The sequence below is a fragment of the Lytechinus pictus genome, chromosome 8 (genome assembly GCF_037042905.1).
Source record: "Lytechinus pictus isolate F3 Inbred chromosome 8, Lp3.0, whole genome shotgun sequence".
Lineage (NCBI taxonomy): Eukaryota > Metazoa > Echinodermata > Echinoidea > Temnopleuroida > Toxopneustidae > Lytechinus > Lytechinus pictus.
The window spans coordinates 28,035,250-28,053,342 of record NC_087252.1 but is presented as its reverse complement, the minus strand read 5'-3'; the positions used below and the strand labels follow the sequence as shown (position 1 = coordinate 28,053,342).

Genomic DNA, 18,093 nt, shown 5'->3' with positions numbered 1-18,093 from the left:
TTTATTGTTGTCTATTCATTATGGTCATGGCTATTCGTTTTGTGCTGGATGAATTGCATATTCGTTATGAAAGAACTCCGAGTCAGAGACTGACGACTGTCAGACTTTAAATTTTGTTTCATACATCTTTCAAGTTTTGAACTCAGGATCACACCTTTTTGGAAATATTTGTCTTCACTTACATTCATATATCATGCAGGAAGTTTAACTCTGGAACATCAAACTTCAGAAATTTGAAGATTTCAGCCACTATAGGATAGTACAATTATACAGTGATAGCCACGACGATCGGGCAGAATAATCCTGAGGCTATCTACTGTTGGTCTGTACCCTCGCTCTACTGATCAAATATATATATATATATATTTTTATACAAGCAGCATTGATCAAATCTTACTTTTTTAGCATGGCTATTATATCGAGAGAGACGAACCATGACGTTCGGGCAGAATAATCCCGAGGTTCGTTCTCAGGTTGAGCACCCTCGCTCTGCTCTTCCTTATAATATAGGATAGTTTGTATTTATTTCTTTAACCATGATCTATGTTTATCTGTGCAATATATGACGTTTTATGTAAGTGTTACGTGTGGTTATACATGACATGCTTGATGCTACTTTGCTTACTAAAGAAAAGCAAAGGAATAAAAAAAAAGAAGGAAAATGCCAAAATATATGCTAATAAGTTTACATGGAAGAGTGTAAGAGAACTTGATTTTTTTTCTATATTGGTATATTCTTATGAATGTCTATTTTTAGCAGAGCTAGGACGAAACATACATGTATATGAATTATGCCATGCATTGGATGTAAAAAAAAAAGAAGGCATACTTTTAATGGATGATTTAATTGCTTGTACTTTCATGATTTATTTTTGTTTTTCTGAAAGGAGGAAAAGTGAACTGAAAACATTATTTAAACACACGGTGTGTAGCAGTTGAGTTTCAAGTTATACTGATCTTTCGATGTTTAACTGGCAACGCATTGAGCACTCACAATGGTATAGTTTTGCTGGTTGTTATTAGACTACCGGACTATTACAATCTAAATGACATGGTGTTAGTTTGGACTGGTGAAGTTATAGTGGGTATAGAAAATAGCAAACAAACTATGTTTGGTATTGTTTTGCAGTCCTCGCAGGAGTTTCAGGACAGCGTTTAAATGGATAAGACTGGGAGTTATGTTTGAAGAATAAACGGTATATATGTACACAGCATAAAAGTTGAAAGAAAATGTGTTTGAAAAAAAAGAAGAAAACTGAATAGTACATGTACACAGCTTATAGGTTTTAAAAAAAAAGTGTTTACAAAGGAAAATATGGAAAACGAATGTAAAGGACATATTTTCGTTTCTTGGAAAAAAGAGGAGGAGTTAATACAGAGATGACATAATATTTCATGAGATTTTGATATTCATGTTCATTTTGGACTGCGGGAATATTGTCTTAGGTTTGGCAACTGGGATGTCATTCAGCTGATGTTAAAACGAAAACGATATGCCTTACATTTTGATATCATCACCTTTGTTCATACTTATCCTGTTGAGCTATAAAATATTTCTTTTCAGATGGAAAGACTTACTGATATACCAAAAAGATTTGGAGAGGTCAATATTTATTAACATATTACTTTACTTGTATTTTTCATGATTTAAAATAAAATACACAAATGTTTTTGCAAAGTCATACTTTTTTTTTAGAAGAACCTCTCCACAATATATTGGAAAAAAAATACATGGATGCTGAAGATATCAAAGAAGGATATGGTGTGCACTGTAAGATGATGTTTAACAATACAACATTATAAGACTGATTTTGTTTAAAAAAGAATAATGGTTAGTCGCGTGCATTTGAGTGTCCGAAAGTCCACACACACAGCTTCAACACAGGGAACAGTGGTTTTCATGAACGTAATATTGCAAATATCCGGGTATATCTTTATAAATATTAATAATCTCACACCAGGCGAGCGTCTCATGAAAGGACTTGTCGGACGTTTTATCCGACAGGTCCCATTTTATCCGACAGTTACCATAGTAACAGTACCTCTCAGCCAATCAACACCAGAGAAAGATGTCAGATCTGACAACTTGTCGGATGAAAATGTTGATAAAACACTCCCCAGATTGATAATAGTGTAAAAATTTTATCCAATTCCATTAATTTGATGTAAATATTATTACAATTAATTCACTATTTACGTCTCGCTGTTCAATTGAAAGTGTCCATGTTCACAACTCTTGCTATGGCAAACGGTCTGAAACCACCCATATTTTCGAGACACTGGCACCTTTGTTTTCCCACTGGAATATCCCTAAGGGTAAAAAGGGTCGAGATTGATTGTCATCTCAATGCTAAATAGATTACCTACAGTTTGATGTATACTTTATGACTGGTATAATGGTTACATCTCATTCTTCTCCCAAACTTTGAGATCGAGCAGGCAGAACATGATATGTTTCTGTGTACAACGTCACGTGACTAACGTTTGATTGTTTCCGTTCATAGACCCTTTTCATTTGAAACAATTAATACAGTCCAAACAAACCTTATTAACGCATTTAATGTTGAAAGTAACAATGTTCTTGTACTATAAAACTTTGCCTACTGATATTTATAATATAGCTACATTTTGAGGAAGCATATATCGAGTCCGGAATTGATTTCGATTTGCAATAGGGTCTGCGTAAGTATACTACATACTAGCAGGCTAGCATCGTCTGCTACGTAAACCAAATGAGCGAACATGACCGAAACTAACCATTATGGGAAAAAGTTGTTAGATAAAAAAAGAAAAGAAACTGGGGAAGATACCCAATTGAAAAAGAAATTTTTACTGTAAGAGAGAGTATGCAGAGGACTTATTTTCATAGGTCAGATAACTTTTTATTTACATGTACAGGTTAGATGCAATTTAGTATTTTATTAGGTCAGAGAACTTTCTATAAACAAGTTGGAATGTTTGATGCAATTCAGTTCATCTGCTCAGTCTTTGTTAATTTCACTTCTTTGTTTAGACATGGAGTTGACCTTCTCTGTGCAGTCATGTTCTGTGTTACACACACTGATACACTATCCTGTCTATGAATCTAACATACTCATTAATGCACTGTGTATTATGTAATGTGGATACAGGGTACATGCATACATCCAGATGATACACTATACACTCTTTGCTGATTGGCTATTAGTTTGTTCTATGTTTCATGTAATGTGGATAGATATCCACCCAGAGGATACACTATTTCCTGATTGGTCAATGATTATTTTAATTGATGAGATGATTGTGGAAAGTGGGCCATGTGCTCTTGGGCAGTTCCACCCTAACCTTGAACTAAGAGACTTCGGTGTTAATTTGTTAAGATTACACACATGTGCAGTTGAACCATAAAAGTAGCAACTAACTCCAATAGTCACCCTTACAATACGTAATCTGAACAGCGAAACAAAAACAAATCGGCCCATTTTTTTTTGGTGTGTGTACGAACGTTTGTAACCACAAAGCTTCTAACACAGCATGACGTCACGGTCTCGAGTCCGGTGAAATCACGTACAAGAAAGCCTATTTTCGAAGCCCGATAATAATCTTAAGCAAATAGTCCAGGATAGGCCCCATAGAACATTTACCAAACGCTTTTTCATATATGAAGAGCTCACTTTCAAAAGGGGTTAGGTCCACACAGATTTTTTTTGGAAAAAAATATGACAGGTAAATTTCTTTTATACCAAATTTTATGTTCTTATTGTAGGATATCATGAAAATTTAGTTTCGCTAAGAATATTGCAATATGGGAGAATAAAAAGAAAATGATTTCTTGGAGTGGACCTAACCCCTTTTGCAAACAAACTCTTCTGAAGAGCTCATTTGTCAAAAGGGGTTAGGTCAATGGTAGGGTAGTACATCATGACAATTTAGTTTCTCATAAAAATATTGCAATAAGTGAGAACAAAAAAACATGGTTTTTCTCGGAATGGTCCAATATGGACCTAACCCCTTTTGCAACTAAACTCTTCATATACAATATTTTTTGATGGTTTCTTGTCAATTCAAGGGTGCTGATTACGAATCTGGATGATGCCACTCGTGTAACCTTGAGCATTTTCCGCAAATTGGCAAAATCCAATATGGCCGCCAAAATATGCAAATTACCCATAGAAATCATAACATTGCCCGCACATAGGTTATAATATGTACGTATATGTGTTGCAGGAGTGAAATACTCTATGGAAAAACGATTTTGACAAAAAAAATGTTTTCTAGATATTCAAAATGGCTGCCATAGACCCCTGTATTCTACAATATGAATGTGGAAAACTAGATTTCACAAAAGTGAGCACTATAAATGCAAGTAATTGTGATTTTTAGTGAAATAATTGATGAAAACATGATTGCTAACGAAATGTATCATTTGTTATGTCATGTACGTAATAAATGATGCATTTTACTATTAAAAAAGCCACCAATTGCCTCGACAGTATTATATACAATGTTAATAGGGACAAAGGAAAATCACATGAGTGAGTACTAGAATACATATCACTAGTATTAAGATAAGCGAGTGTAATACTGACTAAAAACATAATTTTTAACGAAATATAAATGCAATTTATGTGATGAATGTTGTATTTTGACATTAAAAATGGCCGCCATAGGCCCATTATACATTATGTACAATGCGATTTGAGAAATTAATTTAAATAAACTATAAAATGCATGTAATTGTGATCACCGAGTAAAATAATGTCTGAAAACATGTTTTCTAGCAAAACATGTCATTTATTTTTTCATGCATAAGATAAATGCTGTATTATGAAATTCAAAATGGCCCCTGTAGCCCCTAACAGTATCATCTACAATGTAAATGGGGACATGTAATTTTGTAAGAATTTGGATTTACTTGACTATGGAATCCATAAAATCCTGTTCCTGTTGTATGATAAAACATTATTTGAAAACGTGATTTTTATGAAATATAGCATTTCTTCTGCCATATAAGTAATAAATACTGTATTTTGACATTAAAAAAAAGCTCATACAAGCCCTAATTAAAATATATTACATGCGTATAGGGAATCTACTTTTTACCAGAATGAGAATCATAGAATGCATGTAACTGTGATGTATGAGTAAAAATATTGTCTCAAACATGATTTCCAAATAAATACATCATATATTGGTCATGGAGGTAATAAATGCTGTACTTTGAAATTCAAAATGGCTGCCATAGGTCCTATAAGTATTATGTACATTGTAATTTGGGACATATAATTTTGAATTTGGCTTTGCTTGACTATAATTATGATGTAAGAGTGAAATATTGTCTAAAACCATGGTTTCTAACGAGGTATATCATATCTGGTGCATTTAAGGTGATAAATGCTGCATTCTGAAATGGAAAATGGCCGCCATGGGCCCTTATTGTATTATGTACAATTTGAATGAGGACAGATAATTTTCACAAAAGAGCATATGGCGGCCATTTTGAATTTTGAAATAAACATTTATCACCTAAATTTTAGATGATATGATTTATTTCGTTAGTAATCATGTTTTCAGACAATATTTCACTCATACAACACCATTAAGTCAAGTAAAGCCAAAATCTGTTAAAATCATTTGTCCCCATTCACATTGTACATAATACTGTTGGGGCATGTAGCGGCCATTTTGACTTTCAAAATACAGTAATTATCACCTACCTGGCAGAAGAACTGATATATCTTGTTAGAAAATATGTTTTCAGACAATATTTTACTCATAGATCACAATTACGTGCATTTATGGTGTTCACTCGTGTGAAAATTTATTTCCTAGTTCGCATTGTACATAATACAATCAATGTCTATGGCGGCCATTTTGAAAGTCAAAATACATTATTGAACCCAAACTTTAAACCTGAATGATATATTTTGTAAAAAATTGTGTTTTTTAGGCAGTATCCCATTTATTCATCACAAATAAATGCATTTCAGAGCTCACTCTTACGATTTCTTTGGTCCTCTTTCTCATTGTACATAATACTGTTAGGGCCTTTGGCGGCCATTTTGAATATCAATATACAGTATTTATCATATACATGACATATTAAATACTATATTTCATTAGCAATTGTGTTTTAAGTCAGTATTCCACTCATTTCTCTTAATAATATGCATTATAGTGCTCACTCTTGCGATTTTTGTTGGCCCCTTTGCCATAGAAAATAATACTATTTGGGCCAGTGGCAGCACCTTGGATTTACCTGATTTACCTGATCGTTGGACTAGATACAATATATTGAGAACTTCTGACGATGAGAGACGATTAAAATGTAAGTTTATTGAACATTTTGTTCATTGCCTGGACTTCACTGGTGACAGAAATGACATTTTAATAAAGGCAACTTTATACTTGCTCCTCTGTGGGAAATGTCATCCTAGTCCCACTTATACTCTTTTCGAGCTGTCTCTACCTCACTCCAGTAGTGTGTTGTGATTCTATTTCATTCTTGGCCGTACAGGATTATTTGTGGAATTTAATTCCCCTGGATTAATCCTCTTAATTAATCCCTCAACAATGGCTAATACAAGTATATCAAAGAACCTTGTCAAGGAAGCACTCAAGGACGATGATGTGCTGGCCTACATAAAAGGCGCGATAATGGAAGCCCTAGATTCCAAGTTCGACGAACTCATTAAACGCCTTGACACCCAAGATGGATCAATATTGGAACTCCACAACAGGATTAACATCATTAAAAGTAGCCTAGCTAATCTACAAAAGAAACAACAGAAATGTGAGGAGAGAAATAAATGGTTAGAAAAACAACTTAATGATCAGGAGCAATATTCAAGGAGAAATTGTGTCCGTCTCTTCGGAGTACCTGAAAAGGAAAATGAGAATACCAGTCAGAGAGTTTGTGAATAGCGCAGCAACAACTTGGTGTGGATCTTCATCTTCAGGACATCGGTAGGAGCCATCGAGTACCACGTCGCACTGATCCCGCGCCTAATGAAAGAAGTGACGTTAAACCGAGAGCAATTATCATCAAGCTTACATCATATCAACATAGACAAAAGTTACTGCTGAATAGAAGGAAACTGAAGAGCACCAAAATGAGTCTGCATGAGGATTTGACAAAGACTAATCGTTCACTTCTATGGGAAGTCTTGAACGCCACCAAAGTACAAGGATCGAACACCCTCGGAGCATGGTCTACCAATGGAAGAATAATTGTATCGGTGAAGACTAACAATGGTTCAATGAAGAGACAGGTAAATAGCAAACGGAAGAGGACATCCTTGCCATCGGTTGATGTGCTTTTTCCTGTCTTCTTTTTAGACCTGTGTATTCAACTTTATCTTTCCAACCAGTTACATGTACACAACAGACACAAGACAGTCATTTTTTTTCTTTATATAATATCGTACCTGAAATTGAACTATTTGAAGACATTCCTGTGTTATTATTTGATTTCTGTGGATCAACTTTTGAAGGTACTGAAATTTGCATTGTATTTATATTGAATTTATTGAAAACACTTCAACTCTGTTATATTGATAATGAATTCGCTAGATATATTTTTATTACATTCATTGGAATTATTTTCATATGTTACTGATAGAGACATTCTGGCCTCAGTGAGGGCTTCATTTATTTGTATCTAATTAATTGAAGATTTTTTTCTTCTATTTACTTAATGAATTGTATGGAAACATTCCAAAGGCAGGTTATGATATTTAATTCATTGAATTCGTTTTATTTTTTACTGTGTGTTACATGGTTGTGGATGTCATGGCATACATGTAGTGTAAATACATTATATTATTAATTCTATGTTATGAGATATATAATTGTCCAATGACCTCTCGAATACACAAAATAACTTTTAGACCTGTACTTATATCATAGAACCAATATTTTACTATATTTATGCCTTATTTGTTATGATTCCACACTTTGAAGGCACTTTATATATATATATATATATATATATATATATATATATATATATATATATATATATATATATATATATATATTGGAATCATTGACAGTACCGTCATGATGTATTGTATACTATATAATATTGAAGGCCTTGAGGACTTATATTTCATATTGAATTCATTGAAAATATTTTCCCCCTATAATGCAATATCATGGGCATATATAAATGTACAATACTCTGTTTAGATCTTGTGGTCGGTCACCTAGTTCTTTATTTATTTTTTTTCTAAAATCTATATCCAGGTCAATGAACATCTTGCTTTATATATTCATTGACACGTCAGTGTTGTATCGTGGGTTCTTGAACTAATATATATGTACAGTAACTGAAAGTAAAGGCAGAGAAACTCAATAGGTCCAGTTGCAGAGAAGTTTTAATGGCAGACTCCCAGAATCTCTGGATATCAAATCAAGCAGGCACAGCCTAGGATTGGAATCTTTAACATTCAGAAATGACCATGCTAGGCATGTGCACAAACACAATAGAGGTGGTGAAGAATGTATTACACAAGGGTAGCTACTGAATTACCATTAATGGTTGCCATGCAATGTCTGAACACAACATTCTCCTCCTTGTTGAAATTTGAAACTACTACTGGGTCATTACACTTTGGTTTGTTTACAAACATTGATCAAAGTATAAACAAATGAGTTTCAATCAATTATCAGTTTAGTGAAGAGATCATTGTCAAAGGAAAAGTTTAAATGTGAATTTTGTGACATATATCTTGACATCCATTTTTACTATAAATTGAGCATAACATTATCAAATCTTTCAACAATAAACTTCACTTTTGTTTTTATAAAGTTTTACTTTGATTTGCAACAAGATTGTAAAACTTATTTAAGATTTGATTTCTCACATCAACTAACATAAAATACCAAAAAGATTTGATTTCTCACATCAACTAACATAATATACCAAGAAGATGTTATCAAATCTTTCCTAGATTTATTATTTAATACCTCACATAATCCTGAAGGTATGTTGGTTCTTTCCTTACTCTACTACTTCTCCTTCTCTCTTCTAGACCTCTTTCCCTAATCTGTCTATCTTCAAGGTCTCTTTCTATGACCTGTCTCTCTTCTCTTTCAGCAACAGAAGTGTGATTTTCTGTTGTACATGGGGACAAATGAAAAGCGTTCCAAATTGTATGATCATCCAATTCAAATGTTGCTTTTCCTTTCTGTTTTATGATTTTTCTCTTCTCCCCAAACTTTGGAGTACCTTTCTTTACATGTCTTTGCTTCCTAACTCTAACAAAACTTCCTACTTGGAACTCTGACACTCTAGCTTTTCTTTTAGCGTCGGTGTACTCTTCAGACTTTCTTTGTTTTTGTTTTACCCTTCTTTTGACTTCATTCTTCTTTCTTTCAGTCTTAACTGGCATTCTACCCTTTACATCTAACTTGGTTCTCATCTTCTTACCATGTAATAACTCTGATGGAGACAGACCTGTTACTTGATGAGGCGTAGACCTATATGCCAACAAAAGATCTAACGTGGTCTCTTTGAAAGACCTTTTTCCTTCGATCATAGCATTTTGAATGCTAGACTTCAAAACCCTATTGAACCGTTCTACCTCGCCGTTTGCACGAGGGTAGTACAACGACGATTTTACATGAGTGATACCATATTCTTCTAAGAACTCTTCAAACTCATGTGACACAAACTGCGGCCCATTGTCTGATACTAAATGGGTCGGAATTCCCTCTCTAGTGAACAATGTTTTGAGAACCTGTATTACAGATCTGCTTGTTACATTGCTACAAAACGCTACTTCAGGCCATTTGCTATGGTAGTCAACTACTACAATTGCATATCTTTGGTCATGAGGTGCATTCTCAAAAGGACCAGTAATGTCAATTGAAATCTTTTCCCATGGTGAATTAGGAAATTCTACCGATTGCATTGGTGCACTGTGTGTGCGATGTGATTTGTCATTTTCTTGACAAGTGACACATCTTTTGATTTTTTCTTCAACAATTTTGTCAATATGTGGGAACCAGTATGTTTCTCGCAACCTTTGTTTTGTTCTCACAATGCCCTGATGTGCTGAATGAGCAAAATCTACAAACTTGGCCTGAAGTGACGTTGGAATTACAATTCTATTCCCTCTCATCACAATGTCATCTACTACCGACAATTCATCTCTCAAGATGAGATATGGTTTGATCTCAGGAGGAAAGGATTTATGGTTACCAGACCATCCTTCCTCAATGTACTTTCTGACCTGTACCAATACTTCATCATTATTAGTTGCATCTTGTAACTCTTTGACAGTGACAGGTGAATCTACTCTTACTTGATTTAGAACATACTCTTCCTCATCTACTACATTTGACCATTCTTCATCACCTAACGGTAAGCGTGACAAAGCGTCTGCAACATAGTTTTCTCGACCTGCTTTGTACTCTACAGTGTAATCAAATTGTAACAACTGAGCAGACCAGCGTGCTATACGCATGGTTTGTCTACCTGTACCTCTAGTACTCAACATGGTAACCAGTGCTTTATGATCTGTTCTAAGTACAAAGTGTCTACCCCAAAGGTAAGTATACCACTTGTTACAAGCCCAAACACAAGCTAAAGCCTCTTTTTCACCTGTTGAGTATTTCCTCTCAGCAGGTGACAGTGACCTGGAAGCGAATGCTATCGGAATCTCCTGTCCCTCTTTGACTTGGGAAAGTACAGCCCCTAACCCATAATCAGATGCATCAGTGGTAACTACAGTATGTAAATTCGGATTAAATAACCCAAGAACAATTCTCTTTGCAATTGTACTTTTGACTTTGTCATAGGCCTCTTGTTGCTCGGCCCCCCACTCAAAAGGTACATCTTTACACAAAAGACGTCTCATTGGTTCTACAACAGTGGCATAGTTTGGTACAAACTTAGTGTAGTAGTTTGTCATTCCTAACACTGACCTAAGCTTACTAACATCTGTAGGCGCTGGTGCCTCTAAAATAGCTTGGACATGACTATCATCAGGTGCTAGACCCTTACTACTCACACAATGCCCTAAGTAACTGAGTTCTGACAAGTAAAACTGACATTTACTAGGGTTCAAACGCAATCCTGCGTCTTGCAACTTCTTCAGTACATTGTTCAAATGTTTGTCATGTTCTGATCTGTCCTTACCATACACGATGATGTCATCTAGGTAGCATTGAACTCCTGGTAGTCCTGCGAGGATACTACTCATGAGCTTCTGAAATGTGGATGGCGCTGACGCTAATCCGAAACAAACTCTCTTGAAGCGATATAATCCATCGTGTGTGATGAACGCTGTAAGATCACGACTTTCCTCATCCAATTCGAGTTGGTGATATGCTGATGCTAGATCCATCTTGGAAAACACTGTGGATCCTTCCAGCTCAGAAAATAGCTCACCGATATCAGGTAACGGATAACTATCAACAACAATGGCTTTATTTACTTCACGTAAATCAACACAAAGCCTGATGCTTCCCGACTTTTTCGCGGCAACTACAATGGGAGAGATCCATTCGCTTGAATCTATTTTCTCTATCACGCCTTCCTTCTCCAACCGCTTCAATTCTTGTGAAACCTGATCCTTCACAGATAAAGGTAACCTGCGTAACCTTTGTTGAACGGGTGGATGATTAGCTTTGACTTTGACGCGATGTTTGAAGTTGTGTGCACATCCAAGTCCTGGTGCAAACAAAGTAGGGAATCCCTGTGGAATGTCGCTTGATGTAGACGATGTCGACTCTGGCGTTGGAGAATCACTTCTGACCGTCTCGACGCAGAGCTTGCTGCCTTCAATCTTAAGCTTCAACTCGTCGAAGATGTCCAAACCAAGTAATGCTGAACCTCTGTGTACGACGAAAATCTTGGCGATCATTGACTTAGCTCCAACCTTCACCTGTGTCTCCAAGATTCCAACTACTGGAATGTTTCCTTCAGAGTAATCTGAAATGCTGACGTGTGCTGGCTTAAGAGCATCGACTAGAAAGTGTTTCTTGTAGATACTGAGCGGAATTATTGACACACTAGAGCCTGTATCAATAGTCATGTGAACCTTGGCTTTCCCAGCGAGCTCAACTTCACACCTTATTGGCTTTGTAGGGTGAGTGTTCACAGTTAATACCTTGGGCATTTCAAGTTCATCAGCTCCACTTTTAACTTTGCGGACTCTCCTGCTTTTCCGGCAAACCTTAGCCCAATGTCCAGTCTTGCCGCAGCTGTAGCATTTACTCTCTCTTGCCTTACATCTCTCGTCGAATGCTGCATGATATGGACTTCCACAATTTCTGCAACTGTTTTTCTGTGTTTTCTGCTCTGTTTTCTTCCTTTCTCTTCCGTCCACTCTACCTTCCTTCGTTTTCTTTCTGTATAGTTCATACACCTTCTCACTGTCACTTTCATGTCCCTTGGCAATTGCTTTGGAGTCTCGCTGTGCATCTTCGATGCATCTACTGAAATCGAGAACTTTCTGTAGATTCAAGTCCGATTCTAACAGTAGCCTCTCACGAATACGGGGATTGTGACAGCCTTCTACTACCTGGTCTCTTAACATCTCGTCCTTCAAGTTTGCAAACGCACAATGTTTTACAAGTTCTTGCAAAGCTGCTACATACTCAGCAACTGTCTCGTCTGGCCTCTGTTTACGTCGTCTGAATCTATATCTCTCAGCGACAACGTTGATTCGCGGAACAAAATACGCTTCTATGGCTGCCAATGCCTCCTGGTATACATTGGTAGCTGCTTGAGCCCCACGAGCTGGGCGTGGCTCTGATGGTGAGGAGATGTCCAGTGAGTAAAAGATTCGCTGTCCTTCAGCTCCCAGACAATGTAACAGAAGCGCTTTCTTCCTATCCGGCAGAAACTCGCTGCCTCCTGAGGCTAGGAGATAATTCTCGAATTGCTGGAACCATAAATTCCATGGAGTCGTCGGTTTTCCAGGGTTTTGCAGAAAAAATGAAGGTGGAGGTATTGACGTCATATTAATGAGTAAAATCAGGAACAATATCAGAAACTATAGAGTCCTTTGAAATTAATGAAAAGACATCCTCGTCGCCAGAATTGATGTTGTATCGTGGGTTCTTGAACTAATATATATGTACAGTAACTGAAAGTAAAGGCAGAGAAACTCAATAGGTCCAGTTGCAGAGAAGTTTTAATGGCAGACTCCCAGAATCTCTGGATATCAAATCAAGCAGGCACAGCCTAGGATTGGAATCTTTAACATTCAGAAATGACCATGCTAGGCATGTGCACAAACACAATAGAGGTGGTGAAGAATGTATTACACAAGGGTAGCTACTGAATTACCATTAATGGTTGCCATGCAATGTCTGAACACAACAGTCAGTGTATGTAATTATACGATATACTTTTATTTCTGTTACTAATTGTATATATGTGTGTGTTTGTGTGTGAGTGATTGATAATGTCAACATATAACCCCTCCCTACTTGGCAATTTAACTGATACTACGCCTGTTGAACCCTTTGATGATCATGATTTCAGCTATATCGATAATCTAGACCCAGACGATAATTTCTATACATTTGTTCAAAATACTGGCTGTGTGATGAATTCAATAATAGTGCAATCGTTAAAAATAATAATTTTTTTAGTATGCTTCACTTTAATTCAAGAAGTTTGTTAAGAAACTTTGATGCTATTAGTTCTTTTATCTCTCGACTCGATTTTTAATTGTCTGTTTATGGTTTTAGTGAGACCTGGATGCATGATAAAACCCCGTCATTTTTCAACTTAAAGGATTATTGTTTATATCATAATGATAGACCCGACAGAAGAGGTGATGGCGTTGCCCTACTTATTCACAATTCATTTAATGTTAAGATAAGAAATGATATAAGTGTTTCAAATTATCTATGTGAATATCTATTCTTAGAAATTATATTGTGTAATTGGAAGAATATAATTATTGGTATTATTTATAGAGACCTGCATACACCTATACAGAATTTTAATGATGATATTGAATAATATTTTGAAAAATTATCCTGTGAAAATAAAAATGTTTATATTAAGGGTGATTTCAATATCAATTTTCTTAAAATTAGCTCAAACAACCTCATTAATAATTTTGTAAACCTTTGATATGATAATGCATTTCGCCCGCTTATTGATAAACCAACGCGTATTACCACAAAATCTGCAACTCTTACTGACAATATTTTAACCAATGTACATTCTTCTTCAATTCAGTCTGGAATTTTCTATAGCGATATTACAGATCATCTGCCTATCTTCCAAATTACCGACATAGATTGTGAACAAGTTACATCCCATGTTCCTTCACCAATAATACATAAATCAGATTTAGCTTCGATTAACAACCTAAAAAATGACTTATCTGGTATTGCTTGGGATGAAGTCCTAGCTTCTGAGGATATTAATAATGCCTACAGCCGATTCATAAATTATTTTAGGATTGCTTATGATAAAAATTGTATATCAAAAGGAAGAAAAAATAAAAAACATCTGATACGTAAGCCGTTGATAACAAAGTCTTTATTGAAATGTATACATAAGAAAGATAGAATGTACAAAACTTTTTTCCAAAATAGAACTCAATCACGGAAAAATCACTTAAAATTTATCGAACTAAATTAAATTCTATTCTCAAAAAAGGCCAAAAAACAATATTATTGCAACTTGTTGCACAAACATAAAAAATAATTTATCTAAATTATGGATTACGATTAATGATGTACTTGGCAGAAATAAAAAACAAAATATTTCAAATTACTTTATTAAAGATGGAACGAAAATAACTGACAGTCATGCCATCGTTGAAAAATTTAATTCATTTTTTTACCAATATTGCTTCCATTATTATAAAAGATAATGCTGTACTGTCAACTGAACATTTTCTTCTTTTCTTTCAGAACAATGCCACAACTCCATCTTTTTGAACCCTACAAACGATACTCATATTATTGAAGTTGTAAAACATTTAAAAGCAAGTATTAAAAAGTTCAGGGTTCGATGGCATTAGTCAGTCTGTAATTAAACACATCATACATTTCATTACAAAGCCTCTTGTACATATAATAAATCTTTCATTTTCTTCTGGTAAATTTCCCAAAGACATGAAAGTTGGCAAGATTATTCCGATCTTCAAAAAAGGAGACCCTCATTTATTTTCTAATTACAGGTCAATAACATTACTTTCTTGTTTTTCCAAGATTTTAGAAAAGTTAATGTATATTAGACTTATAAGTCATATTAATAAAAACAACCTTGTGAACAATTCCCAATATGGTTTCAGATCAAATTCATATTGTGATATGGCACTTATTGACCTCCACGACCATCTCCTTAATAATATGGATAAAAACTTAAATTCATTTGGTATATTTCTTGATCTTAGTAAGGCGTTTGATGTAATTAATCATAATATTTTACTTTCTAAACTTTATCATTTTGGTATACGTGGTGTTGCGTTTAAGTGGTTAAAGGATTATTTATCTGAACGTTTCAATTATACTGTATATAATAATGCTGTCTCTCGTCATGATAGGGTCCAGTGTGGAGTCCCCCAGGGCTCCACACTGGGCCCTCTCTTGTTTTTGATATATATTAATGATTTATGCAATGTTACTGATTTTTTTCATTTTGTCCTCTTTGCAGATGACACAAACTTAATTGCTTCCAATTTTTATTTTGATATTCTAGTGAAAAATACAAATGAAGAATTAATTAAGATTACGAGTTGGTTCCAAGCCAATAAATTAGTAATAAACAATGATAAGACAACCTTTATGTATTTTAGTAAAGATCATATAAAACATTGTATTTCAGATGTTAATATATTCATGAATGGAATCCCTTTGAGTACTTCAAAAACCACTAAATTTCTTGGAATTACTTTGGATGATTCATTATCCTATAACAACCATCGTTCTATTATATCTAATAAAATTGCAAAAAATGCTGGAATTCTTTTTAAACTTAGTAGCTTATTGCCACAGAAAGAGTTATTTATGATTTATAATAGTCTTACCTTACCTTATCTCCAATATTGTTTGGGCAAATACTGGAACAACAAAATTGGAACCCTTTCATAAATTGCAAAAGAAAATTCTAAGAATATGTACGAATTCACCTTTTAAATCTCATTCACGACCTTTATTTTTCCGTCTTAAACTTGAAATATATATGACATTCATAAATTTCAGATTGCATCTGTGATGTTCCGAACAGTTAGTAACATAATCCCTTGTAACATCTCCCAAATGTTTCTCATAAATCGTTCAGTTCATTCTCATAATACTCGGTCAAGCAATACACTTCATTATCCCCAAGTTAAATCCAAAATTCTACTTAATTCATCAAGGCATCGTGCCCCTCGTATATGGAACAATCTTTGTGATAATATTAAGTGTTCAACTACATTAACTTCATTTAAAGCCAAGTTAAAAAACGTGTATATAAGTGAATATTCAAAATATTTTTTTTCTGCCTAATTCTACACTTACCCCGATTGTCCCCATCACCCTTGTATGTATGCTGGTGATTGCTGATCATGCTGTGTGTATATTTTTCATTTGATTTTCATATGTATTTTACCTTGTTTTACTGGGAGCTACAACTCACAAGTTGTTATGAACTTTTCAGTAGTTTCCGTTTTTCTCTGATACATGTAATGTTCATTCTTGTACATATTGTATATTGTTTTTTTTATATTGGTGAGAAAATGAAATTGAACTTGAACTTGAACTTGAACTATTTTGAATATTAAATACAAATTTTTTCCCATACATGATATAATAAATGATATATCCTGTTAGCATTGATGATTTTCATATATTACTTCGTCCATAGATCACAATTACTTGCAGTTTAGGGATCATTTTTGTGAAAAATTGATTTTCTCTATTCATATTGTACATGATAAGGTATACAGAGGTCTGTGGCGGCCATTTCGAATATCAAGAAAGAAATATTTTGTCAAAAAATGCTTTTTTCAGAGAGCATTTCACTCCTGCACGACAATATCATACATTTCATGGCCAATTTGCTGGCAATTTTATGATTTTCATGGGTAATATGCATATTTTGGCGGCCATATTTGATTTTGCCAATTTGCGGAAAATGCTCAAGGTTACACGAGTGGAATCATTCAGATTCGTAGTCAGCACCCTCGAATTGACAAGAAACCATCAAAAAATATTGTATATATGAAAAAACGAGGTTAAGCCTCTTCTATCCTGGACTAGTACAAGAAAGCCTACTTTCGAAGCCCGATAATATTCTTAAAGGGGTGGTCCGGGCTGAAAGTATTTACAGCTTAATAAATAGAGTAGAATTCACTGAGCAAAATGCCGAAAATTTCATCAAATTCGGATAACAAACAACAAAGTTATTGAATTTTAAAGTTTAGTAATATTTTGTAAGAACAGTCGTCATGAATATTCATTAGGTGGGCTGATGATGTCACATCTCCACTTGTTCTTTTGTATTTTATTATAAGAAATAAGGTTTATTCAAATTTTTTCCTCCAAGAACTAGAAAAGTTGGATTGACAACTGATTTAGTGCATTAGATATTTATTGCTGCAACTTATTTCATTATAAGGGAGACATATTATTCACACAAGTATGAAATAATGAAAAAAATATGATTTTATGTAATAACATAAGAAAACGGAAAGTGGAGATGTGACACCATCAGCCCACCTAATGAATATTCATGACAACTGTTTTCACAAAATATTGCTAAACTTTAAACTTCAATAACTTTATTATTTGTTATCCAATTTTGATGAAATTTTCGGCGTTTTGCTCAGTGAATTCTACTCTAAGTATTAAGATATAAATATTTTCAGCCCGGACCATCCCTTTAAGCAAAGTACTAAGCTGGTAAGCAGTGAAAAGGCACAAAGCTTGCATTTCTGTGTTAATAGGTTAGGTAGCTTATAAGCTTCCGACTGATCTTTGATTTGTCATGCAATACGTGTGGGTACGGTCTGGGTCTATGTTGCAATTAGGTTTCATATTAGGTTTAGGATAGGGTTGAAGTTGGTCGTTCCATTTTTGTGTGGAATTTATAGCGGAGCAATCTTTTCGGAGGGGGGGGGGGGGTGGCATGTACAATCACCCCCCCCC

At 34.7% G+C, this 18,093-nt stretch overlaps 1 protein-coding gene and 1 pseudogene across 1 annotated transcript; one reads left to right on the top strand and one right to left on the bottom strand.

Moving 5' to 3' along the window:
• Window positions 1-6,211: 6,211 nt before the first annotated feature.
• Window positions 6,212-7,610, top strand: LOC135154906 (uncharacterized; annotated as a pseudogene).
• A 1,332-nt stretch (window positions 7,611-8,942) lies between these two features.
• On the bottom strand, window positions 8,943-12,953 carry LOC135155259 (uncharacterized protein K02A2.6-like). Its single transcript, XM_064104183.1, has one exon. It carries the CDS (start codon window positions 12,951-12,953, stop codon window positions 8,943-8,945), a length of 4,011 nt encoding a protein of 1,336 aa, XP_063960253.1.
• Between the last annotated feature and the right edge of the window lie 5,140 nt (window positions 12,954-18,093).